Below are 27,074 nucleotides of genomic sequence, written 5' to 3'. Positions count from 1 at the left end.
GGTAAAGAAAAGAAAGTGTGCGAACTTGTTAAGTTATTTTATGGACTAAAACAAGCGCCCAAACAATGACATAAGATATTTGACCAAACTATGTTGGTAAATGGATTTAAGAATGATGGAAGTGATAAATGTGTTTACATTAAAATCACTAGGTCATTGTTTGTTTGTATAATTGGTGATATGTTGATCATCAATAGAGACACTAATGACATAAATGCTACTAAACGTATGTTAGAAAAGCAAGTTTGGAATGAAAAATCTTGAAGTTGCTGATGCGATCTTAGGTATAAGAATCCTTAGAACTCCAAGATGTTTAGCATTGTCACGGTCTCATTACATTGAAAAAGTACTTGACTAGTTCAAATATTTGGATTTTAATATTGTCAAGACTCCAATAATGTGAGCTTTACACTTCAAAAGAATGAAGGTGAAAGTGACTCATAATTGGATTATACTAGAGTATTGGGAAGTATGATGTATATCAAAAAGTGTACGCGATCAGATATAGCTTGTGCTATTAATAAACTGAGTCGGTTCACAAATAATCCCAATTAAACTCATTGGATGAAAATGAAAAGAGTTTTGGGGTATTTAAAACATACTCAAAACTATGTCTTGCATTATACAAATATCATACAGTATTGAAAGGATATAGTGATGTAAATTGGATCACCGGGATCAAATAGAGTAAAATCCACGAGTGGATATGTATTTACTCTTGGTGGAGGAGCAGTCTCTTGGAAATTTTCCAAAAAGACATGTATTGCTAGCTCTACAATGATCTCTGAGCTAGGTGCTCTAGATAAGGTCGGTGAACAAGTTGAAAGACTCCGGAATTTCTTGATAGATATTCTTTTTGGCCCAAACCTTTGGCATCAGTATGCATACACTTTGATAGTCAAGATGCAATAGGTAAGGCATGGAGCATGATGTATAACGGAATGTCTCGTCATATAAGACATAGACATGATACCGTTAGAAAACTACTCTCTAGTGGAATTATCACAATTGACTATGTAAAGTCAAAGGATAATGTGTCGGATCCACTTACAAAAAGGCCTAACTAGAGAGAAAGTTGAAAGATCATCTAAGGGAATGGATTTACGGCTTAGGACAAGTCATCATGGCGGTAACTCTATCTAGCAGACTGGAGATCCCAAGAGCTAGATTCAAGGAGAAAAACAAAGTTGTGACTGACGGTTCGGCATTGTCAACTAACTCAATCCATTCTCATGATGAAGACAATGCTCAGGAACAAGGATACATCATTAAGGCTTGTTATAGAGTTAATAAAGCTTAATGTTTTTAATGATTTGCTAAGTTTGGCAGATTTGACCAAATAGTGTATCTACGCGATAACACGGTTAGAAATCACCTATGTGAGTGTGAAGTGTAAGCCGCTTCAAAGAGGATGATTGTCAAAAGCCCATCTCTCTATACACTCATGAAACCAGGAGGTGTTCATGGCTGAAACGAACACAACCGTAAGAACCATAAACGGTAAAGGGTTAATTGTGTGACATATGGTTGTCTAGGTATACACCAAAGCTCGACGGTTCAAAGATATCGCATCTACCGATTGACCGAGTATATCCGACATATGTTCACTACGGAAAGTCCAAGGGGAAACCTACTTATCCAGATGCAATTAATTCTTGCTTGTAAAGTACACATATTTGTCCGTTTCTTTGTCTTGGAGTCATTCCCCATTCATGCGGGGGATTGTTGGGTTTTTAAAAGGTGTGAATGGAAAATGAAGAGTTGCGACTTTTATGAAGAGTTGTGACTTTAATGAAGAGTTGCGACTTTTATGAAGAGTTGTGACTTTGATGAAAAGTTGCGACTTTTATGAAGAGTTGTGACTTTTATGAAAAGTTGCGACTTTTATGAAAAGTTGTGACTTTTATGAAAGGTGGTGACCTTTCCGAAAGATTGTGACTTTTCCAAAGGTTTGTGACCTTTCCGGTAAGGCACATTAAGAACCTTTTCACACTACCCTTTGTTTTCTATAAATTGAGGGATTTCCTCTCATTTTATGAACGAATTTTCTGAACTTCTTCTTCTACTACTAAATCTAGTATTCTAAGTGTACTTTACTGCCGTTGAGTGGCTCGCTGACACCAGCGTTTTGGGTATCAATACACTGGTGATTGAGATCATTCTATCCTGGGAGGACATATTCCAAATCAAACCTCGGATACTAGAGGGGAATAATTTCCTTAAGGGGACACTGTGCATTCAGTGGGCTTGATCTTCTTTCTGTTTTTCCAGATTCTGGTATGTGTTACAGATTTTAGATTTGTGAATTAATTTATGTTCTTCTGTTCTTCACTGGTTCATTAAACTTTGGTAACTTCGTGTTTCTGCAAAGTTTGTTGGAATCAGTAAGATTCTTTAAACACAGATTGACAACAATTCTTCTTTAAGAAAAAAAAATATTTCGTATATTTTATCTAATTTGTTTCTGATTCTAGTTTCTCTACTAGTTTTAATTTTCTAGTTGTGAAAATGTTCTTAAACTTTATTGTGTCTTACCAAGTTCTTCAAAGTTTTGTTCTAAATATCTTGGGAATACAAGACGAACAACAGTGACGACAACAACAATAAAAGGGGAAGAGGGGGAAAGGAGGGAGGAGAAGATACGGTCTTTGTGTAAATAATAAAATTTGAGGGTTTTAAAATTAGTGTAACTACCATTAATCTTACTAAAAACTGATTTTATTTTTTTTTGTTCCGAATTTGTAACGGAAAATATTTAAGCCAATAAAATATGAGAAAAATTGAAAAACATTTAGTGAAAATTTACCAAACACACTAATATGGAGTAGTTAACGTTGTTTTTGAACATGATGATAGTTATTCTCTTTTGTTATGCTTATGAGATTTCTTCAAAGTTGCTGAACTATATTACTTGTATGGTGGTTTTAGTTGTTATTGCAAAAATGAAAAGATTTTGAGCTCTGTTTTTTGACATATCCAATCTTAATGGAGTGTATATATATATAGGATATATTCTTGGAGGTTAAAAATATCGTTGGGTTCACTAAAGAAGCAAATGAAGTGATGGAGCGGCTTGTTGGAGGAACAGAGGAGGTAGAATGCATACCTATTGTGGGTATGACTGGACTTGGCAAAACCACACTGGCAAGAAAAGTATGGAGTGATTCTCAGATTACAGCTGAATTTTCCAACAACATTTGGGTTTCTGTCGGACAGTCCAACGAACTAAAGAATATCTTTTTTGTGATTCTCAAATCATCTACGGGACCCAATCAAGAATTTCGCTGTAATGGTGAGAATGAATTAGCTAAAGTAATAGCTAGTTTTGTGACTGAACAACAACAACAGCACAGGTGTCTCATTGTGTTGGATGATGTGTGGGCGAGTGAACTTGTAGATTTTTTCAAAAATGTTCTCCCAGAAAACAAGAAAGGACATAGGATCTTGATGACCACTCGCCGCAGAGATTTGGCTAGCTGTGCAAGTGAAAGACCTTATCATCTCAAGTTTCTCACTGGAGAAGACAGTTTTCGGTTGCTGGAAAAGAGAGTTTTCGACAATGGAAGGTGTCGAAATGATTTAGTAGAGCTTGGAAAGAGTATTGCAAGTAAATGTGGTGGATTACCACTTGCATTAGTGGTAATTGCTAGAGCTTTAAAAGTTAATCAGACCGTATATGAATGGAAAAGGATCGAGAACAACTTTTGGCAGTATGTTGTGAAAGAGAATGACACAACAAGCTGCTGGAAAATTGTGGAAGCCAGTTATGAAAGTTTGTCCTCTGAAATGAAGGCGTGCTTCTTGTATTGCCTAGCCTTTCCAAAAGGCTATGATATCCCTTTTCAGATGTTGGTTCGCTTGTGGATGGCGGAGGGGCTAATAGAGTCAAGTCCAAAAAAATTCTCTTCCTCTAAGGACAAAGCAGAGAATTATTTGATGGAGTTTGAGAATTTGGACCTTGTGATAGTGTCGAGAGAGATTACTGGTTCGATAAAAAGGATCAAATGTAATGACATATTCTATGAGTTCTACAAGATGGAGGTGACTACAGAAAGTGTTTTTCAACTACTACGTCTAAAACCTGATCTTCCATCCATAAATGATCCTGATACTTCTCGTCGATTGCATATTGAATCATGTGATCTGTCACATTTTATCTCCAGAATTCCCAGTGCAGAACATGTTAGATCTTTCTTATGTTTTTCCTCGGAAGATCAAGATCTAGACCAACAAATTAAGTTATCTTCTGATGTTGACATTCAACTCATCCCGAAAGCATTTCCCCTTCTCAGGGTTTTGAAAATTGAATCAATCAACATTCCCTCCTTGAAGAATCTTAACCAACTATTTCATCTGAGGTACATTTCTATCTCAGGTAATTTCAAGGAACTTCCTGCATTCTTTAGTAAGTTTTGGAGTTTACAATCTATTATAATTAATACATCCCAGCCCACTCTCAACATAAAAGCAAATATATGGAACATGTCAAAGTTGACGCATTTGAAGACCAACAAACCTTCTAAATTGCCTCTCCCTTCAACCCAAAAGGGAAAAGGTTCCTCCTCTCTTCAAACTCTTTCTAAAATTTCACCTGAAACTTGCAACAAAGATGTGCTCGGAGGGGCTTCGAACAGCCTCAAAAAATTGAGTATTCAAGGGAACATAGAAGATTCTCTTAAAACTAACAGCAGTACTTTTGAAGGGTTTCAAACTTTTCAAAAGTTTGAGAGCCTAGAAAATTTGAAACTGATGAGTGATGCTTGTTGCCATAGTAATGCTTTTCAGCTTCCAAAAGCATTATTCAAATTTCTACTCAAGCTTAAGAAGTTAACTTTGTCAAAGACGATGTTTGGTTGGGAAGAGGCGACTAAACTGGGGCAATTACCATGCCTGGAGATCCTAAAGTTGGAAAAGGAGGCATTCACAGGGAGTATATGGAAGCCGGAGGAAGGTGATTTTTGGAAACTGCAGATCTTGTTGATTCATAACGATGAGCTCCAGATTTGGAAGGCTTCACGATATCACTTCCCCGAACTTAGGGTACTTGTTCTTAAGTGTCCTAATCTTGGGAGTGTGCCAGCTGAACTATCTCAGTTTCAGCAGCAGAGTATAATTACTGGCCCTGAAAACATGCTCTGAAAAGCATAAATTCTTAGCTCATTTGTATTTCTCCGGTGTGAAGCTGATCCCAGGGCTACTCAGTGAAGTTAAAAGGTCAGTTAAAATTTATTTTGTCTTGAAATGATTATAAATCTCCATTTCCATTTTACTTGGCTCCTGTTGCGTCCAAATGCACACACAAGTCCTCACGGTTGTACAAGTAGTATAGGATTATGAGTCCAAATATCGTACTCACAGAGACTTCATGTCCATTAAACTATAGAATTGCGTGGTAGTTTTAAAACTTATCTGAAACAGTACTATCCTTTTTATTGCAGGGAAGTTTGATCAGGACACTTTGCTGGGAGCCCGGGATCATGGACAGATCTCTTTAATATGGTCATGTCACTGTGTCTCATGCATATTTTCTGTAATCTTGTAAGATCATTACAATGAAGAATGCTTCTTGTCTTTTGTTTATTCAAGTTAATAATAATAAGTCTCTCCATGATTTGACATTTGGGTTTGTGTGGTCTACTAATTGTTCAAAGACATGTTATGAATCTCAAGTATTTAGTATGTATAATCAATCTTTGTGATGATTCTGGTTATTTTTAAAGAGTTATAACTTAGATACACTCGTTTGTGTATCTTTTTTTTTTTTTATATATAATCAGATCATTTCCAACGCACGCTATCTTCATCACCTAGTAATAACTAATTGCTCTGGGTTTACGTCGGTCAGGATTACAGAATAAAGGATATTCTTCTTATGATTCTTCACGAAGTTGTTGATGTTGTAAAGAGAGTTTTCCTAAGAAACAAAAAGGAGCATCGAATCATGACAGATATCTGGCTTCGTATGCCAATCCAGATCCTAATAACCTGAAATTCGTAAATGAAAATGAAAGTTTTGAATTGTTGGTAAAGAGAGTTTTTGACAAAGGAAATTGTCCTGTTGAGTTAGTTGAACTTGGACAAACCATTGCACGAAAATGCAAATTAAAGGAGTATGTACCATTTGAAATAGTGCTGATTGCAGGACTATTAAGAGGTCGTTCGAACAAAAGTGACTGGGCAAGAACTGAAAAAAATGTGTCCCAATATCTTTATAAAGAGAATAAAGATTATGGTGTATTTGTAGAGATGAGTTACAATCGTTTGCCTCAACAAGTGCAGATGTGCTTTTTGTATTGTGGTGTCTTTCCTCCGGGCTTTGATATTCCTTGTTTATTGAACTTTTACATGATTCCAACTTTCAACCAACAGGCCCTAAAGTTTATTGAACTTTAAGTGATTCCAACTTTCCAACGCTCTCTAACAAAGACGGTTATGTACCCATAACTAATTACTTTGTAGTTACTATTATTTATAGTAATAACTAGCTAACAATGTGAAAATGCAGTTTTACCAGATTCAGAAAGTTAGTTAAGAAAATTGTTAACTAATTTACAGCCTTTAAGTAATTAGTTGATTTGCCAATCAGAAAGTTAGTTAAGAAAATTGTTAGTATATATATATATGTACACATCTGCCCTGACAATGTCGATTCTGCAAGAAAAAATATTTTATCAACTAGACGAAATTATGTCGAATTTTGACAAAAGGATGGATGCAACACTATAATAAAAGAACCTTTTGTGGCGACGCAAATCTCCATAGAAAGTCAAAATNGGAAAACATTTTCCATGGAAAACATTTTCCTTCATACCAAACACACCCTAAGTGGTTGATACTTTTCTGTGGCAACAACATAAGTCACCACCAAGAGTTTAGCTTTTTGTGGCGACTAATACCGCCACAAAAATGTATTAAAATTTCCACGAAAACCACCCAACAAAAAAGGTAAAATATTGGGAAAATGTGAATAATTATTTTGTTTTTAATTCAATTATTTAATGACAATTGCAATACTTTTCACTTTTCAGATACACCTATAACGTTGGAAGTGAAAGGTGCTTACCATTCGAGCAACCCTCTCTTGTTTGTCATTATTTATTTTATTTTTAACTTCATTCACTTTTTTCATATTTAACTTCTACAGAAATAATATATTATATCATCATTTATACACATACACAAATACACGAAATTACCACCCATATTTCATTCAAATGTAGATTAGATTTAATGTCTATCAATAATTGGCAAGAGTTTACACGATAGATTTTTCTCAATACAAACCCCATATTGTATTTGTCTTTATCTGTCATGGTACTAAAATACCAAATAGCTGAAAGTCAACCTCTCTTCTTATTTTTACATTAACTAAATCAAAGATGTACACAAGCGTTTGACATGAGAAAAAATATTTTTATATTTTCTCATTTTGGTGGGTTTATATGTTCGTGTATGTGTATATAAATTTCACTTCTATCTTATTTTGTATTATCTATATAGATAAATGAGTTTTAATTGTCACTAATAAAATATTACTTAATTATTATTTAAAATTTACTTATCCTACAAATAAATGATTTTTAAAATTTATTATAAAGTCCACTACTATTCTTGTTAATTATTTTTTGTATTACATGATTGAAACATGTTTATAAAGTTATATTTGTTATTTTACTTATGTAAATGTGTATATTAGAGTTTTGATTATTATTAATTAATTTATTTTTTCTTATGAAGGAAAAATTACTTGGATGAATACCTTTTAATAAATAATTATTGATTTTAGCGATACTTTTTATTTATTATCATTTATAGCAATACATTGCAATACTATGTTAAATCTGCAATATGTATTAAAAGTGAATTACGTATGCAATATATATGTATTATAATTGTTTTTTAGAATATATTATGTTTGTTTGGTAAGAATTTGACACATTGTATTATAAGTGTATTAAAATGTGTGATAAATGTATTATCCACCAATAAAACTTGTATTATATGTGAATAATAAATTGTTCTTTGTAATATGTATTAAACATGTATTATAAATATATTAAAAGTGATCAAGTGAAAAAAAAAGAAGTTATTGCTATAAATGATAAATATTTTTTTATTATAATATATTTATGTAAGTTTCCTTTATGTAAGTTAGTATTGAACATCATCAACTTATATATACTCAGTTAGTATTTCAATAGAATTGATAATATGCGGTATATATATATATATATATATATTTTGAAAAAGAGAAGTAAATATTTCAAAGTAGTTAGTTTTAAAGTATTTAATATTTATTGCATTAAAAGAAGTTAAGGATAAATTAGTGAATAAATCTCTTATTTATAATAATTAAAGGTCGTTTAAAATGAAAATGTGACAACTAAAATATGATGAATATAGTATATACATTTTTGACTAAAATAAGTAACAAAATATATGAAACTACTCATAATGCTTCATATATAAGTAAGTCTACCACTATTAAAACTTTTCAATATATGTCTACAATTTTGAAAGGAGCTAAGTTAATTAAAATAGGATGGAAGAAATATCAAATTCCTATAAATACTTATTTAGTACAAATAATGGACCATAATAAAACTTTGAACTTACATCCAAAATCTTTATAAAAATGATAGAATTAGTGGAGACTACAAAGTTGCCACCAATCCTCTTGAGTGACGATGAAGTAGCCACCAAAAGACCTTTTATAGCGACAATTTCTTCGTCGCAACCAATTAATTTTTCAGTCATATTTAGTGGGATTATTTGTGGCGACGGTGATTAAGTCGCCGCTAAATCTATGCATTTTGGCAACACTTGTCACTGAGGATTCATCTCTTTTTGTGGCGATAAGATAAGTTGTCCCAAAAGCTCTGATTTCTTATAGTGCAACTGGAGGACTTCGCAAAGGGTTACCTAACTTAGTATTTTCATTTAAGCTCACTAATTAACTTCGGGGTTCTGATGAAATTTTATGTGTTAGTATTAGTATGATCACAATTCACTTCATCATTCCTAGCACTCGAAATTCTATTAAGTCTTTTACCTACCTCTCCTAAGTCTCCCCCCCCCCCCCCCCCCCCCCCCCCCCCCCCCCCCCCCGCTCCCCTACCCTGCACGCACCACCATATGGTACTGCCTGTCATATCCATTCTACGCGCCTCTATCACCTGTCCTGACGACATCTCGATGTAGTCCCTATATATCATTTCTACAAACAAATATATTATTAGATAGATAAAATTATGTCAAATTTCGATTAAAAAAAAAAGGATGTAACATGAGTTCAATTGCTAAATGACAAATTAAGGGTCAAACTCATTTAAAAATCAGAACCTGTTATTTTATTCATTGGATATGCTAAGATATTAAGATTGAAAATACCTAGTTGATCTACTAATTTGACTTTGTGTATAATCATACTCCTTGTGCCCGTTATATCACACGTTCTCAAGTCGTTGAACCTCTATAAAATAAAAATAGTGTACAGCTAGTTATACTTTGTTATTTAATTTTACTATCATGATTGGCAGTGTGAAAGGCACCTTGTAAGATCCAGTTCTAGCGGTAAGTAAAATTAATAAATTACAAATGATGATGCCACTTATAATTAATTTATACTTATCCTCCAATCATGGACTTAATTCAATTATTAAGCCAAAGTCATTATATAATCAAGTTATTCCTGTGAATTAGTTGTTGTTTGTTAATTTAAACATAGTATGTAGTCATATGAATTCTATATTTTAAATGCGGCCGGAACATAAATTTATATACAAAAATTCACATTACAATAGTAGTGGATTATTTTCTTAATTACGCAAATATAGGTCTATAGTTAACAATAATGATTTATATATACATCAGTTATTAGACGATTTAGACCTATATACATCGTTAACACATTTTGTTAACGAGAGGTATATTCGCTCCTTTCCCAAAAAAGTTTGCAAGTAAATATCCCCAATCTAGTGTGTTGAGGCATATTGATGATAAGGTATTTTCTTTGCATTTTTTTAATTTGCACCTGATGTTTGATATCCTCATTGGAGCGGAGCCCGATTATTCTGATTAATCAGGGCTCGAACATGAGACATTTGGTTGAGGGTGGAGCAGTTTCACCATTGCACCACACCCATGTTGGTGCCACTATTTTATTTTCGGAAAAGGGTCAAAAATACCCTCAAACGATTCGAAATAGCTCATATATACCCTTTAATTATGTTTGGGATCAAAACTACCCTTGCCGCCTATGTTTTGAACCACAAATACCCTTGAAACGTTATATTTGCCATTAGAGTTGACATGACAGTCCACACAAGCAGTCCAACATGGCAAAAATACATTCCTTTCAATAATGTTGTTCTTCCTGTTCATCCTTATCACAAAAAGAAAATCAAATATAATTCTTTCACTGTTCTTTTTTGAGTTGTTGTTCGGACTTTGAAATTCTAATTTCAAAGTGTGCTAGAGTTTGTTTGAGGTTGTAATTGTGTGTTGAAGGATCAAGTTCATTGTTTGGGATTTGGGGTCATAGATTCACAAAATCGATTTTTAGATTTTCGAACTTTTAAGAACTCTTTCATATTTTTTTTTTTTTTGAGATTTCAACTCAAATCTTCAAACTAAAAAATCAGTCGTTAAATGTCAATTTCCAACCTCAATTGCAATATTCAAGCAATTTTTAGTAACATTCAGTTAAATCTCTTCAAATTTTTGCACTTCAAAAACCCAAGAAAAGCTAGAAATTTCTCACCAACAAGCTTTCAAATGAGTAGCTATTTTCGAGTTTCAACACAAAAACAATGACTTCAAGAGTTTTTCAATATCTTTCAACCTTGAGAATTAAATTTTCACCCTCAGATTCGATGACATCAAAACCCAAACAATGAACTCGATCATTCAACACACAACTACTATCTCAAATGAACTTCAGCGCACTTCGAAATTGAAATTACAAAGTCCGAACAATAACTCAAACAAAAATAATGAAAGAACTATTTTTGATATTTTTTTAAGGGAAAAGGGACAAATATACCCCCGAACTATCGTAAATGGTATGTAGATACCCTCTGTCATACATTTGGGACATTGGTGCCCATGCCATCCAAAAACACGAGCATATATGCCCTTCACTCTAACGAAAGACTAAATAGGGACACGTGACACAATTTTATCCGTCGATCCGATATTTAATAAATGTCGGGTCGGTGGATAAGATTATGACACATGTATATCCGTTAGTATAAAGGGTATATATATGCTTTAGTTTTTGGACGACAAGGGCACCAATGTCCCAAAAGTATGACGAAGGATATTTGCATACCATTTACAATAGTTTGGGGGTATATTTATCCTTTTCTTAATTAAAAAATTGTGATAGAGATGAACAAAGAAGAAGAACATAATTGAGAGGAAGAGATTTTTGCCATGTTGGACTGCCTAGGTGGACTGCCATGTCAGCACATATGGCAAAGATAACGTTTTAAGGGTATATGTGATCCAAAACATAGACGGTAAGGGTAGTTTTGATCTAAACATAAATGAAGGGTATATATATATGAGCTATTTTGAATAGTTCAAGGGTAATTTTGACCATTTTCCATTTTATTTTTAATACGGAAAAGGATCGTATTTGCCCTTGTACTCTCATAAAAGGGTTATATTTGCCCTTCATTATACTTTTTTGATATATTTATCCTTGCCATCCAACTGAAGATACATATTTGCCCTTAAACCGTTAAGTTTCATATCTCCACTTTTATCATCCTACGTCTACATAGCATGCCTACATAAACTTAGAATCAAAATTTATTTCTTTATTTGGTATCATATCAAAATTCATCTCAATTTATTTTATCTTACTGATGATGGATTCCCAAATTAAATTACACACTCATATATTTAGCGTTGAATGTAAAAAAAGTATGTTAAAAATTTTCATATCATATGAAAAAGAGATGAATGATCTCCTTAATAATATATAGCTTAGACAATTTTTTCATAAGAACTAAAAACATAATATCCAAATTGCCAAGAAACTACCTTATAATTAAATGTCTAATTGTCAGAGACTAATTAATGGTGTCCACTTGCAAATATATTTATGAAAATTATGGGCAAACAACTAGCATTATATTATATTTGTTAAATTATTGTTACCTAGCCGGTGCAATTAAAATTAGAATAAAGAAAGAGTTAACTTAAAATAATTCAAAAATAAAGTCAACTTAATTTTTCATTTTACCTTTGTTCATATATACTGCAACTATCTTCTTCTCTTCTCTTATCTCATTTGTAAACCAATTTTGTAACATCGATCCAATGGCGGATGCTGTAGTGAATTTTCTCGTAGAGAATTTATTGCAGCTGTTAAGCGAAAATATAGATCTGATAAAAGGCGTAGACGACGAATTCAAATATTTACTGGAAGAAGTGCAACGCCTGAAAGCATTCCTTGACGATGCTGCTAAATTCTACAGCGAGAGCAGTTTATGGGATCAATTGGTGAAAGAAATTCAAAAATTGGTACATAAATCTGAGGATACAATTGATAAATTTCTGGTTCAAGCGAAGCTTCATCGAGATAAGAATAAAGTTGAAAGATTCTTTGATGTCGCTCATATGGCAGTAGTTAGGGCTCTTGCAGCTGATATTAAAGACATCCATGAGAAGGTGAAGAAACTTCGAGAAGATAACAAAGACTCATTCAAGCCTAAACCAATTCTTGACGTCCCTAAAAAACTCCACGAAGTAACACAGGTATGCTAAAATCAATCCACCGAAAAAATTCTTCCTGACAATGAATATTATTACATTTGCTTATTTCTTCAACTTCATGATCGGTCAAGCAGTACCAGTTGAGCTGGCTGATATACCTAATCTTCGCGAGATGAAGTTGGAGAACACAATCAAAGCAGTCAAATCTGCAAAAGATATACTGGAACTTAAGAAATCTCAAAAAATAATATTCAAGCTCAGCATATTCCCTCCTGAATCTGAATCCAAGGCCACACAGTGAAGTTGAAAGGTTAGTCGAATTTATTTGTATTATAGTACGACTATATATCTTTGTTCCCACTTGGCATACATTTTCCGTGATGCGATCTATCTTTATACATGTCTCATTTAGTAGAATATATAACATTTTGTAAAACACTAATTATTTCTCTTACATTCTGAATGCACTCTGCAACACTTTTCCTCTCTTTGCTTCCCTGTTATTTCATTAACCAATTTTCCTCCATTCTGCAGGAGAGAATCGGGACTTCGATCTGGCCGTCATGTGTATGATGTCGTGGCATTTTATGTTTTCTGTCGTCCAGTCATCTGATAAGGTTGTTCCAATAAAAAAACATGTTTGGCTTTTTTGATTTGTAATACGTTAAATAAATGGAGTATGTACTCCCTGGAGTTGTTGTTTTTTTCGAGTTTCTGATCAGTTGGAGTGTTTTCTTTTTTCAATCGTAAGCCTGTTTGCTTCTTTCACTATTCTGTTGTATTTGATTTGTTTCAGTGTAAAACATACAGTTGCTTTTATCTTTCAATAAAATGTTGTGTGTTTTGTTTACAACTTGGAATCGTTCAGATGAATTTTCTAGTTATTTCTGAATTGGAAGGTTACAAGTTCAAAATACAAATGTTCTTTGTGATATTCCCAAAAGATTAGTACAGACAAAGAAATATTCAAATTATCCTACGGTATTCCACTTGGTGAAACTTGCTCTACTTCTATTAGATTTTTCGACGATTGACCTGCGAGCGGAGTCAAATGAGTGATGATTTTTTTTAGTGGGTGGTTGATGCCTCATTTAGAAAACGATGTGTTTGATAGTATTTCTAATGATGTAATTAGTATTAAGACATTTCAAGATATGAAATTTCGTAGAATACAATTGTAATAATATAGGAAGTTACATTATTTCAGGGTGTTTTGTATTATTTTGAAGTCATTGTTAGGGATATGACACACCCTTTAAACATAAATTGAAGATTACTTTCCATTATTATCCTTTTGATTATTTTCAAACTAGTTTCCTATAAAATGTAAAGTAATTAAGAATCTTTCATTAAATAAGGGGAAAAGTACAAGTACAACTAGACTATGATCGAAATCTCAAAGACACACCTTAACTAAACTAATGTCCTATTACCCCCTTGAACCCATTTTTTTTTGTAATTTTGTGCACATTTTTGGCTTACGTGGCATCCAAATATCTCCCACGCGTCTCAATTGCGTGGAGTCACGGAGTGTGCCACGTAAGCCAAAAGGTGTACAAAATTACAAAAAAAACTGAGTTAAAGGGATAATAGGACCTTAGTTTAGTTAAGGTGTGTCTTTGAGATTTTGGTCATAATCTAAAGGGGTACTTGTTGCCTTACAAGGGATAAGTATGAAGAAAACAAAGTCCCGACGCTTCCTATAATTATAAAAAAATCACTTATATTAAATTATAAAAAAATCTTAACAATTCACTTAATATAAATTAGAGAAAGTACTTCCTTAATAACTTACTTTTGAGGTAAAGTTGAGACCCAATGATAATTTTTTTACAAAGACTTGAGTCTAGAGGAAAATATATAATTGCCAAGAAACTACCTTATAATATTAACCTAGAAATGCCTTAGACTAATTAATGGTGTCCACTTGCAAATTAATATTCCCTCTGTCCCAATTTATGTGGCACTTTTCGTTTTTCGAGAGTCAAACAGTTTAAGTTTGACCGGGAATTTGCCCATAGAATCTTCAATTTTTTAAAAATGAAATTTATATATTTGTAAACTACGTAAAAAGTACTATTAGTCACAATAATTGATAATTCAAAATGTTAAAAAGATCTATGAAAAATTTACGGTCAAAGATAGATTTGTTTGAATCTTGAAATCCGAAAAGTGCCACATAAAATGGGATGGAGGGAGCATATTAATGGGTCATGGGTAAACAACTAGCATTATGATAGAAAATTTGTTAAATTATTGTTACTGGCCGGTGCATTTAAAATTAGAGTCAGAAAGACTTGATTAAATAGTTCAGAAAAATAAAGTCAAGTTAATGTTGAGATTATTTTATTATTTACACTAGTTTAAACATAAATAAATCCACTGGCAAGATTTAACACAATGAAAAGTTATAAGCTTCTTAAATAGGCATTTAAGTATACGACACATAAACTAATATATAATCTATTATTTTTTTACTAAAGTTGAATAAATAATTGTTCTATACTAAATACTACATCTGAACACATAATATCTCAACATTTTTAAGAGCTAACTTTTAGATTTGATTCAGATTCAGAATCTATTTCCTTACCTGATATCAAAGCAAGATTTATCTCAGTTATATTTCACCGATGATGGATCCCCAAATTAGAGGTGGGATATTAAAGAGTCTCAAAGAGACGAATGATCTCTTTAATAAGTTTCAAAGCTTAATAGCTAAAGCGTACTTACGTGTTCAAAGGGTATACAAATTTACACTACTAAGTGGAACCAAACCATTCAACTTGCCATTTGCCCTTAGAGACCCAAATTGTCAAGAAAACCTTATAAGCGTGTCCACTTGCAAATATTTTTATAAACAAACAACTAGCATCATATTAGATTTGTTAAATTATTAGATTTAAAAAAGACTTGATTAAATAATTAAGAAAAAAGAGTCAACTTAATTTTTCATTTTTCATTTCTTCATATATACTAAAGCTAGAGAACCTCTCATTGCTAAAGCTATCCTCCTCTGCTCTCACATTTGTTAACCAATGAAAGAAATCGATTGGAAGTAATGCAGGTATTTGTTTACATGTCTTTTAAATATTTTAAGTTGTTAGTTGTCATCTGTATCATAAGACAAGTGTCTTATTTGTTCAATTTTATATATGTTTAAGTGTCTACTTGTGCACACCCAAAGCTGAAGGACATAGATGCGACCTGAAGCCAAGTAAAAGGGGAGTATTTATGTATCATGCCTTCTGTTATTGCCTTGTATATCCATTTGACTTCAATTGCTTGACGACCCTTAGAAAGAGTCGTTAACTCTTAAGTGTTGTTCTTCTCTATTTACTTAATTTCCACCCCTACAGCTTGTCTTCACATTTTGTGTGTAACAACTTCTTTAAAATTCATTAATTCACTATCAACAAAGGAATAATATTGAAATTCAAAATTGGTTAACTGTTTGGTATCATTATAGAGATCTTAGATGACGTTCCTCATGTTTTATGATCTTTCACTTGAAATCTCTTGAAAAGAAGGATGCAACATATGCTATAGAAGGAGGTGGTGTAGTCATGTGTATGTTCATAGTAGAAAATCATAGCCTTCGAGTTTCATATCCCTCCTTCATCAAATTCAACATCACGACTAGCCATCACAATATTGTTGTTGCTTAGGTTGTATAACTCTTAACCTTTTGAACTCATGTCATAGTCAACAGACACATGCTTGACATTTTGATCGTCAAGTTTAGCACTCCCTTGTTGTGGCACATGAGCATAGACTATGCTTCACATGCTTGATACTTGATTTTCTTAAAACACTACGTACACCGTACATCACTATAAAACCACTCATACACTCTATTTTTCGTTACAGACTATTTTCTGTTGAATATTATTTGTTTGGAGACGACGGGGCATAACTTGAATTTTCTTTTATCAAAGTAATAACCCGCTTTGGTCTTACAATCTTGATCACACTTGTTGCTTGCTTCAACAACACTTTTTACTTGAGCACTCACTCTTGTTTGCTCTCTTACTTTCTTACTTGGTTTGTTACTTTGTTTCTTGCTTGGTTGCTTTCTTGGTTGCTTACAACTCAAATGGACCACCTCTATTTATAGGAGTTGGTTGAAGAATCTAGAGAGATACATACTACTCTATTCTAGAATATTCCTAACTATCTTTTTCTAGAACTATTCTTTCTAGAACATTTGTAGACTATTCTTTCTAGAATACTCATTCTAGAGATCTTCCTTCTATTCTCTACACCTCCGGAATATTCTAGATTTTTCTTGATTTATCTTAAGTAAATAATTACATTGGTGATGAATTCTTAACACTCCCCCTCAACACCAACTTAATTTTTTTCTTTGCATCTGTTATGAGCGATTCCTGAAACTTTGCAAGCATCATGCTGTCCATACCCTTTGAGGATCTCCACCTTCGTCGAATTATTACGATCCCTACTCTTTGAAGCTTCTTCAAAGGTAGTAGCCTCTTTGATGTTAACCACCTCGGTTAATGTTGCATCTATGTACTTGGTATTTGGACACTTCAGTCGTGTAGACCTCCTCAGTTGTGATTGTGACTCTTCTTGGACTTCTTCTTGCAACTCATTTGGTGTTTCACAAGCTCTAGTTTGCCATAAGCTTTTCTTTTCCTTTTCTGGAGATACCTCCTGGTTAGATTCTATCTTGTTCCCTTGTTCTACTTCGTTGAGCATATTTTGCAGCTTTTGCCCAAGAGCTATTGGACCACCAAGATGACGCTTCGTCAAATACCACATTTCTTAACACATATGTCCAATTTGTGGTAGGGTCACAACACTTCCATTCTTTTCTTTGTTCGTCATATCCAACAAAGATGCAACGAACAACTTTCTTATCAAACTTGCTACGGAGATGATCTAGCACGAACACATAGCACACACAACCAAAAACTCGAAAGTGGCTTACGGTAGGAATCATCTCTTAAGTTTCTCAAATGGTAAGATGAATCTCAATCTTGCTTGCGGTAGCCTATTGGTGATGTGGACAACATTCTTCATGCATTCTGCCCAAAACCTTGCTGGTACATTCATACTATGCAACATACTTCTGCATATCTCTGCCAGATGTCTATTTTTTCTTTCAGCCACTCCATTTTGTTGTGTCGTATTCAGACAAGTTAGTTATCGTCTTATCAACTTCTCTTTAAGATAGTCATTGAACTCTCGTGACGTGTATTCTCCCCCATTGTCCATATGGAGACATTTGATTTTTCTTCCAATATCATTCTCCACATTATATTGGAACTCTTTAAACTTCTCAAATACTTCAGATTTCTCTTTTAAGAAGTAAATTCATACGTACCTTGAGAAGTCATCAATAAATGTTACCATGTAACGGTAACCGCTAATGGAGGACTGCTTCATTGGTCCAAACACGTCTGAGTGTACTAGCTCCAATGGCTCCTTCGCTTGATACTTTAATTCTCCATAGGGAAGTTGATGTGCTTTCCCATATTGACATCCAACATATAGTGTCTCCTCTTATCTCAAGCTTGGGAAGACCTTTTAATTTTGATTGTTGCATCATGATTTTTAGTTTACTATAGCTCAAGTGCCCAAGACGTGCATGCCATAGATCAACTGTTTTATTACTCCGCATTTTCTCAACATAAGTAATCTCTGCTGACATGACGTAGTTTGATTCTAATCTTCTCCTTTCCATGATTGGTATGCTTGTAGCTTTTAAGTTTCGATATACTTTTACGTCATTTGGTCCAAACAAGACATAGTTACCACAATCTGTTAGGTGCGATACAGATAATAAGTTTTTCTTCATACTGTTTACATCCCTACTCTATTCAAATAGGCCGAAACATCGCGATGACTCAAAAATAAACAATTGATCCAATTTTAAAAATTTTAAGAATAAACGAATTTTAAAAGAGTCGCCACCTAGTTTTAGGAAAAACTTGGAAACCAATTAAAAATATGTCTGCGAAACCATTAGATTCTAGGTAAGGGGTTCAAGTTATTTCAAAAGAAAGGTGTTAAGCATCCTTCGAAATCCATAACTATGGGTTCCGACTGAGTTCATGTTTTTTCAAATTGAGGAGAAGATAAAAACAAACACAAATATAATAAACATACAATATACACAAATAATAAAGTAAACAAGTAATAAAAGAAACGACCTAATGTTTTTCTATCGTGAACAATATACACAATAATAAATAAATAAATTATAATTCGAATTCAATTAGAATAGCTTCAATGGAAAGCGACTCCGGGGTACCTTTAACACAGTTAGTAAAAGTGTTAGTAATAAGATGAATAAAAATAAATAAAATAAATAATTAAAAATAAAACCCGTCTTATTAACATGGGAGGCCTTGAGAACGAATGGGTCTGCTTCGCTGGTGGGTTTGGGGTCGTCGGAAAGTGGGTTTTGAGCTGGTGGTTACAGCTGCTGGTTTGGGGTTGTTTGAGGAAGAAATAAAGGTTGTTTGGTCGGGGTTTAGAGGTCGTCTGGCTGACTGGTTTCAGTGGTAATGGAGCTTAAAGGAACGGTGGTGGAGGTTGGTTTGTTTTTCGGTGGGTCTGGTTTTGGATGAAGGAAAATGAAGCGGTTGTTGGCTATTTTCAGGCGGGTTTTTTGTAGTGTGAGCTTGGAGATTCGGTGGCTGTTTTGCTGTTGTTAGTGTCGGTTTCAGGTGGGTTTCCGGCGAAGAGAAGAGGGTCTGAAAAAAATGGAGAAGCGGGGTCGTTTGTGGTGGGTGGTGGCTGCTCGTTCCGGCAATTCCTTTGCCGGAGAAGACAAAGTCTTTGAAGGCTATTTTTTGGAAGACAAAATTTAGTTTTTTCCTTTACTTTTTAATTGCTAAAATCTGAATTTTTCCACTACCCTCCTTTTTTTTTAACCTAATCAAAAACTTATATAGAAAATAATTTTATTGTGGGCTTGAGATTATGGCCCAAAATCATCGGTTAAATAAAATATTTGTATTTGAATAAATTTTTTAGACTGTGCAAAATATCAAAATGAATATTAACAAATGTAAAATAAAATTATATATATATATAATGAACGTAATTAATGACATGTAAAAATGCAATTTTAAAATTAACTAATAAAAGAAAAATCCTAAATTTTGACAAATAAAGATAGTTATCAATAAACTTATTTAAAATTATAAAAAATGTATTTTGAACAATTGAATAAATAAAATGTAACATCCGGCAATTTGAAATAACTATGAAGTTGCTTAGAATTGGAAATAGTCATTTTGGAAATAATTAAAATTCTGGAAATTTGGTCAAGTATGGAAGAAAGTGAGTTTTTGGTCAACTTTGAACAGTCATAACTCCTAGATCATGATGATTTAGGTGTAGTTCCAGTTATGTTTGCAAAGCTAGTGGAATGATCTTTCCAACGCCATCGAGTTTGCTCGATTCCGAGTTTGTATGAGTGAGTTATGCCCTTTGAAAGCTGGGCAGTTGGCAGGGTCTTTTCCCTAGCCATTTCTTTTGGGGTTATATTGTTGTGTTAGACTGATTTTTAGATCAGTTTGTCCCATTTTAAAGAGTGAAAGTAAGGGTTTGAGAGTGAAGAGGAGAAGAAGAGGAGAAAGAGAAGATCAAGCAAGATTCGTAGAGATCGTCGTGGATTTCGTCGGGGGTGATCCCTATTAAGGTATGTGAGTTCATAGTGTTGGGTTGGTTCTTTCCCCCACATGCCAAACTCATTTTATTTTCAAGAAAAGATTGGTTGTGTTGTTGAAGTTGTTGGAAGTTCTTGTTGGTTTAGCACATGATTTGATTGTGTTTTTTAGTTGAATCTCTTGTGTGTTGAGGGATTTTAAGATCCTTAGTGTTTTGAGTTGAAACCCTTGAAGTTAGGGTGGTTTAGAGTTGGAAAAAGGAAGGAGAAAAGTCGAGTTTTCTGGGGTCAGGGGTGGGGCGTCGCGCCTGCCAGCGTGCCCCAAAAGAGTTTCTGAGTTTTCTCCCTTGGGGCGCCGCGCCTAGCAGAGCGCCAGCAAGTCCCTTCTGAGATTCAAGGGCTGGCGCTCCGCGCCTTGCAGAGTGCCAAGGACGCCAAGTTTCCCCATTCTTTTCATACTCTCTCATGTATGTTCCTTGGTATTGTACTTATGTTTCATAGTTGTTTCTAACACCCTAAGGTACGTCTATATGTCAAGAACTCATCCATAAACATGTGATCATATACCTTGAATCCATAATCCAATTCAAGGCGAGTGAAGTTAGAAGTCAAGAGAAGTTAGAAGTCAAGTGAAGTTAGAGCCAGACTTAGAAGTTAAGAAGTAAGTTATTCAAGAGTCTTTAATGAACGTTTTAACTTCATTTTTAGGCTCAAGTTTCCAGTCAAGCAAAGAGTATAAAGTTTCAAGTTGAGCAAAGGCTATAGAGTTTCAAGTTGAGTAAAGAGTATCGAGTTTCAAGTTAAGAGTCAAGAGTTTAAAGTTGAGTTCATTTCTCAAAAGTTATTAGGGAACTATGTATTCCCAAAGGAGTTTTAAAGAAATGTTTTTACATTTAAACAAGCTTTGGAACTGAGATCTCCACAGAGCCTTCGGGCTAGTTTTTCAGAAAAAAAAAGTTATCGCTTTCTAAATGAAGCAAAAGAGGAAACTGAGATTTCCAAGATAGCCTTTGAGCTAAGTTTTTGAGTAATTATCTCAAATCAGCAGGAAGAAATATGTTTTTTTTAACATAAGAGCCAGTACATTTTTGGGAGTAGTATCGAGCACCGAGTTGGGGGAGCGTTCAAGAAACCCACAGCCCCCATAGAACCATGTTTGTCACCATGGGTAGAAAATGATCATACTTTTTAGATGAATCCTTTTCCAAATAGACTAGTGGATCCATTAAGTAGTTCAGGTCTTATACCTTTGGCCGGGTATAGGATGCTCTGGCAGCGTGAGGTCGATCGCTGTATCATCACTATAGCTCTTATGTGATGGTTGTCGGTTAGAGAAACTCCCACAGCAGTTATTGTATTTTCATACACAGAAATTATTGTATGTTTATATACATCAGTTCAATTGTATTTTTATATACATCTCAAGCTTATTGTATCTTTGTATACACACAGAGTTTATAACAGGTTTTAAACGGCTTTTCTTTATATTGCACTTGTTTTAAATTGCCTTATATTGAAATGAGCCAGTCAGGTTGAGTTGAGTTGAGCCAGGTAAGTTATTCAGTTTCTTCTAGATTTCCTTCTAGCCTATGCTGCTTAGCTTTCCAGCTCGCATACTCGTACATTCAATGTACTGATGCCAGTTGGCCTGCATCTTATGATGATGTAGACACAGGTACCCAGGATCAGCATCCAGCACGCCGTTGATCCAGTTGAGCATTCCAGTGTCAGTGGTGAACCTCCTTGCATTCCGGAGGATTCTGTTATTTTGTGTTCCTAGTTTTGTTTTATTAGAATATTGCGGGGTCTGTCCCAACATCCATCTCAGTATTATAGAGGCTTCATAGACAGTCAGTCAGTTAGTATTGAGTCTCTCATCTATGTATATATGTAAATATTCTATTTTGAGACTTGAGTGGCCTTTTTGGCCAGATTTTATAAGTTAAGTTATTTAATGTCCTTGCATTGCATGAAGTTATTCTATTGAGTTAGGTTTCCGCTGAGTTAAGAAAGCCAGGCCAAGGGTTCGCTTGGGGCCAACAATGGTCTTCGGGTGCCGGTCTCTCCCAGGGTGTAGGCTCGGGGCGTGACATAAAACTTAAAAGTTACACATTTTGAAAATGTTAGGTCAAAATTGGGTGTCAATACATACCTGGAACATGGTAGACATTTTGAAGTTCCACTTGTCAGCTGTGATGAGGCATAAACATCATCTTGCCGATATGAGTTATTGGCATTTTTGAATTATTTGCAGTCACCACAACTCGACCGCATTTATATTCACTCATGTTAATGAGCTTTTTCTCATCACCAGTCATGTGATTGGAGTATCCTGAATCATTGATCCAATCATGTTCATGGTCGACCAATTTCTCACTCACAGTTGCAAGTGCAATCTCCTATTCTTTGTTAGAGTGATAAGTGACAAGTGACAAGCTCCTCTTGTTGATTAGTTTCTTCAACTGCATAAGAGGTCTCAAAATCCTAAATTTCTTCTTCATCTTTCTTATTTTGAGTAGAAATAGCTACATTACCTTCAATTTTCTTGTACCAGCAGTCTCTCGCATAGTGTCCTTTCTTTCCACAATTGTAGCACTTCTGCATTTGCCGGTTGTTGAAGCCTTTCGCCTGTTTGTTTTGTCGTTGAGTTCTTTGATGTTTATTCTCTTGGTCTCGCCCTGGCCGTGAGCTTCTCTTCGCTTTTCTTTTTTGATAGGCTTGCCTTTTGCTGAAGAGCGCCTTATCTTCGTCTTTTATAGTAATACTTGATAATGGCTTCTCCAAATCTTCTTCATTTGCCAATAGATTTTCCAACTCAGATAAAGTTGGTTCTGTGGCCCACCCTCGTGTGGCTATAATTATGCCTTTGTACTCTGGCCTTAGACCATGAACAATAATTCTCCTCATTCTTGTCTCTGTGATACCATTCTCTGGATCTAATTTTGATATTTCATCAGATAAAGATTTTACCTTTGAGAAGTATTGACTAATTGTCATATTCCGTTGAGAGATCGACAAAAGCTCATTTTCATGCCTTTGTAATCTCACATCATTCTTCTTTGTAAAAATCGTCGCCAAGGTGTCCCAAGCTTCTTTGGGTGTCTTGGCATTCTTAATCCGTTGTAGGAACTCATCCTCGATGGTTACAGTGAGAGCATACATGGTCTTTCCAGCTTTGATCTTCCACCTTTTTGCTGCTTCAACATCTGTTGGTGGTGTTGTGTCTGATCCACCGATGATATCCCATAATTCTTGGCCGAGAAAGTAATATTGCATTCTCGTGCTCCATGATCAATAGTTGCTTGCGTTGAGCTTCTCAACGCTATTGAGAGTGCTTTCAAAATCCATCATTAATTAGTGCCTCGCGATTTGTAGCCTCCGACGGTAGCTTGTAGGATCTCTTTTGAGTTACTACCTTGCACTTATTCACCAGGCTCTGATACCACTTGTTGGATATATTGGTTTGGAGATGACGGGGCACAATCGATTTATCACAACTTGAATTTTATTTTATCAAAGTAAGAACCCGCTTCGGTCTTACAATCTTGATCACACTTGTTGCTTGCTTCAGCAACACTCTTTACTTGAGCACTCACTCTTGTTTGCTCTCTTACTTTCTTACTTGGTTTGTTACTTTGTTTCTTGCTTGGTTGCTTTCTTGGTTGCTTACAACTCAAATGGACCACCTCTATTTATAGGAGGTGATGGAAAAATCTAGAGAGATACATACTACTCTATTCTAGAATATTCCTAACTATCTTTATTTAGAACTATTCTTTCTAGAACATTTCTAGACTATTCTTTCTAGAATACTCATTCTAGAGATCTTCCTTCAATTTTCTACACCTCCGGAATATTCTAGATTTTTCTTGATTTATCTTAAGTAAATAGTTAAGTTGGTGATGAATTCTTAACATTCTCTATCAACTCTCTGTGAACTGCTCTCAATTCTATATAATTATTTCTGACTATCTCCGCTCTGTTTTCTAATACATTCTGTTTGATTATTATGTTCAAAAGGGTCCTTCTTTGGAGAATGATGAAGTGGTCGGGTTTGATGACGATGCTTACAAAGTGATGGAGCGACTTGTTATAGGACCAGTGGAAAGTCTGGACATTATTTTAGTGGTGGGTATGCCCGGACTTGGAAAAACTACACTGGCAAGAAAAATCTACAATGATTCTACACTTTCATTTGAATTTTTCAGCATCCTTTGGGTCTATGTAGGTCAGGAATACAACATAAAGGATATGTATCTTAGGATTCTCAAATCCTTCAAAAAAAAAAAGCATAGAAGATCATCTCAATGAGGATTTGAACACATTAGCTAAGGTAATACGTGATTTTATGATTAAAGGAGGAAGATGTCTCATTGTTTTAGATGATGTGTGGGATGCAGAAGTCATTGATTACGTAAAGAAAGTTTTCCCAGAAAACAAGAAGGGGCATCGAATCCTGATGACCACGCATGACGGATATCTAGCTGCTTATGCCAATCCAGAACCTCATGATCTGAAATTCTTGACTTCAGAAGAAAGTTTTGAATTGTTGGTAAAGATGGTTTTTGGAAAGGGAAGTTGTCCTGATGAATAAGTAGAACTTGGAAAAAGTATCGCAGAAAGCTGTGGTGGAGCACCAGGTGCAGTATCGGTAATTGCAGGGGCATTAAGAGGTCGTTCGAGTAGAAATGATTGGATTTCAGAAAAATATGACAGAACATCTTTTATAATAATAACCAAGAGAGTTGAAAGGTTAGTCAAATTCATTTGCGCACTTGCACTGCTATACTCTTTTCCTCCATCTGCAGAAGGGAATCAGGGCTTCGATCTGGGGTCATGTGTATGATGTCACAGCATTTCATGTTTTTTTGTCATCCTGTCATCTGATATTGTTGTTCCAATAAAGAAAATCTGTTTATCTTTTGTGATTTGTAATAAGTTGCTCTTTGGAGTTGTTGTTTTTCGAGTTTCTGATCATGTGAAGTGTTTTCTTTTTCAAGTGTAGTGTGTTATTTACAACTTTGGAATCTTTCAGATGAATTCTAGTTATTTTTGAATTGGTAGGTTTCAAGTTCAAACTACAAAACCATATATTTGCAAAATGAATTCTAGTTCTCGTGCTTAGATCTTCCATTTGATTACATGATATTAGAGCCTATAGGCTCGTGTCGATCTGTTTTAGCTTTCAAAAATAGGTTTCATCTTGTTTTGGCCATGTTACAGAAGAGGTTTGAATTTCTAATACACTGCTTTAAAGTGGTCATTCTGTGTCACAGCCACCACAGAAGGAGGCGGAGTAGATTTTGGGGTTGAACCAATATCTTCTCCAGAGTCCTGTTGAAAATCTTGCAGAAAATGCTTAAACAGTTAAACCTGTAGAGAATTCTTTATAGCATGAGGCATGTAAATAACATTGTCCTTGAGGATATTTCACCCGGTATATGGGTAAAACTTGCAATAGCGCCTTTGTAGGGAGTACCATGTCTTTCAACAAAAGCAATGATAGATTAAAACAAGCAAGCTCAATGTCCAAGTTCTCCTCTGCAGAACAGGAGGAATTTTTTTTGCAAATGAAAAAAAAAACGATGAGCGGAGAACTGTAGCGGATAGGATTCGAAGATTGCTATATGTATAAGAAGAATCAAATGATTACAGAAGATAGATACAGTGTTACAATGCATTCTGCTATATAAGACAGATGCAGTTGTTACACCCCAAATCCGGATGTGATGGCACGTGTCCATTTCCCACCGGACACGTCAGCCTAACCCAACCACAACGATAGAGAAGTAGAAATACGAGAATAAAAGATAATAAATAAGCGGAAGACTTTAAATAAGACTCAACACTACCCAGAATTTGGTTGTCACATGTACAAACCTCTATATGCAGAATTCGAATAAAAATATACAAGTCTCAGAGTATAGTTCTCGAATAGAACAAAACTGAAAGTAAAGATAACTCAAGGGCACGTCTGGAATGAACCGCTACCTCTTGAGTATGTCCCGAAGCTCAATCTGCTAAAGAAAATACTAAGCCGAATCTGAGAGAGCTGTCAACCTACACAATTGTGTAGAAGCAAGGGTGAGTACCGAAAACCACAGGTACTCGCAAGTAACTCTAAACTAAGCAAAACTAGCAGCTACAAACAACTCTTTTCAATCCCAACCAAACCACCGAAACTTCAATCTAGCAGCAAACCAACCAACATATACTAAACAGATCATATTCAACAGTCAGAACCAACAGTATATCCTCATCAACCTCAGATCAACAAATAAGAGCAAGTAGATCAAATTCCACATAAGAAGGGTAAACCGATACAATCCACACATCACAGACAAAGATAAGGCAAATGCGATGCAAAATGCAATAATGATGTCATGTAGTAGTGATGCATGTCTGTCCTACGATACACATCTGTTGACTTAATTAGTCCGCGCTGAATACTCAAATCAGAACCCATGGGGGCCACACATGGACCATGTATCACCGCCGGAACCAGATCCCATCGGCATCCAAATCGCTAGCCGAAGCTAGTCCATCTCATATATCTCTAGCTAGAGCTAGTCTCAACTGTGTCTCATATCCATCCATCCTCATATCAGTGTCTCAGAACTCATGCAACAGATAGTTCACACATGGGATGAATAATGAATATGCACATGTCATCAATCACAATCATATCACGATCACATCATAGTAT

At 34.7% G+C, this 27,074-nt stretch overlaps 1 protein-coding gene and 1 pseudogene across 2 annotated transcripts in view; both read left to right on the top strand.

Moving 5' to 3' along the window:
* LOC125854282 (disease resistance protein RPP13-like) overlaps window positions 1-27,074 on the top strand; it is a 42,564-nt gene that overhangs the window by 7,252 nt on the left and 8,238 nt on the right. The window contains exons 2-3 of one of the 2 annotated variants that reach the window (XM_049533779.1): window positions 3,007-5,214; window positions 5,439-5,657. In XM_049533779.1, the coding sequence (XP_049389736.1) occupies window positions 3,007-5,139 (2,133 nt within the window). In that variant the 3' untranslated portion in view covers window positions 5,140-5,214; window positions 5,439-5,657. Of the gene's footprint in view, window positions 1-3,006; window positions 5,215-5,438; window positions 5,658-27,074 lie in introns of those variants that run through there. The other variant, XM_049533780.1, reaches the window with a different exon arrangement.
* Window positions 12,188-25,255, top strand: LOC125856278 (putative disease resistance protein At1g50180; annotated as a pseudogene).

Source organism: Solanum stenotomum, chromosome 2, assembly GCF_019186545.1.
Source record: "Solanum stenotomum isolate F172 chromosome 2, ASM1918654v1, whole genome shotgun sequence".
Classification (NCBI taxonomy): Eukaryota; Viridiplantae; Streptophyta; class Magnoliopsida; order Solanales; family Solanaceae; genus Solanum; species Solanum stenotomum.
The sequence above is the reverse complement of the archived record's forward strand: the minus strand, read 5'-3'. Positions and strand labels throughout refer to the sequence as shown.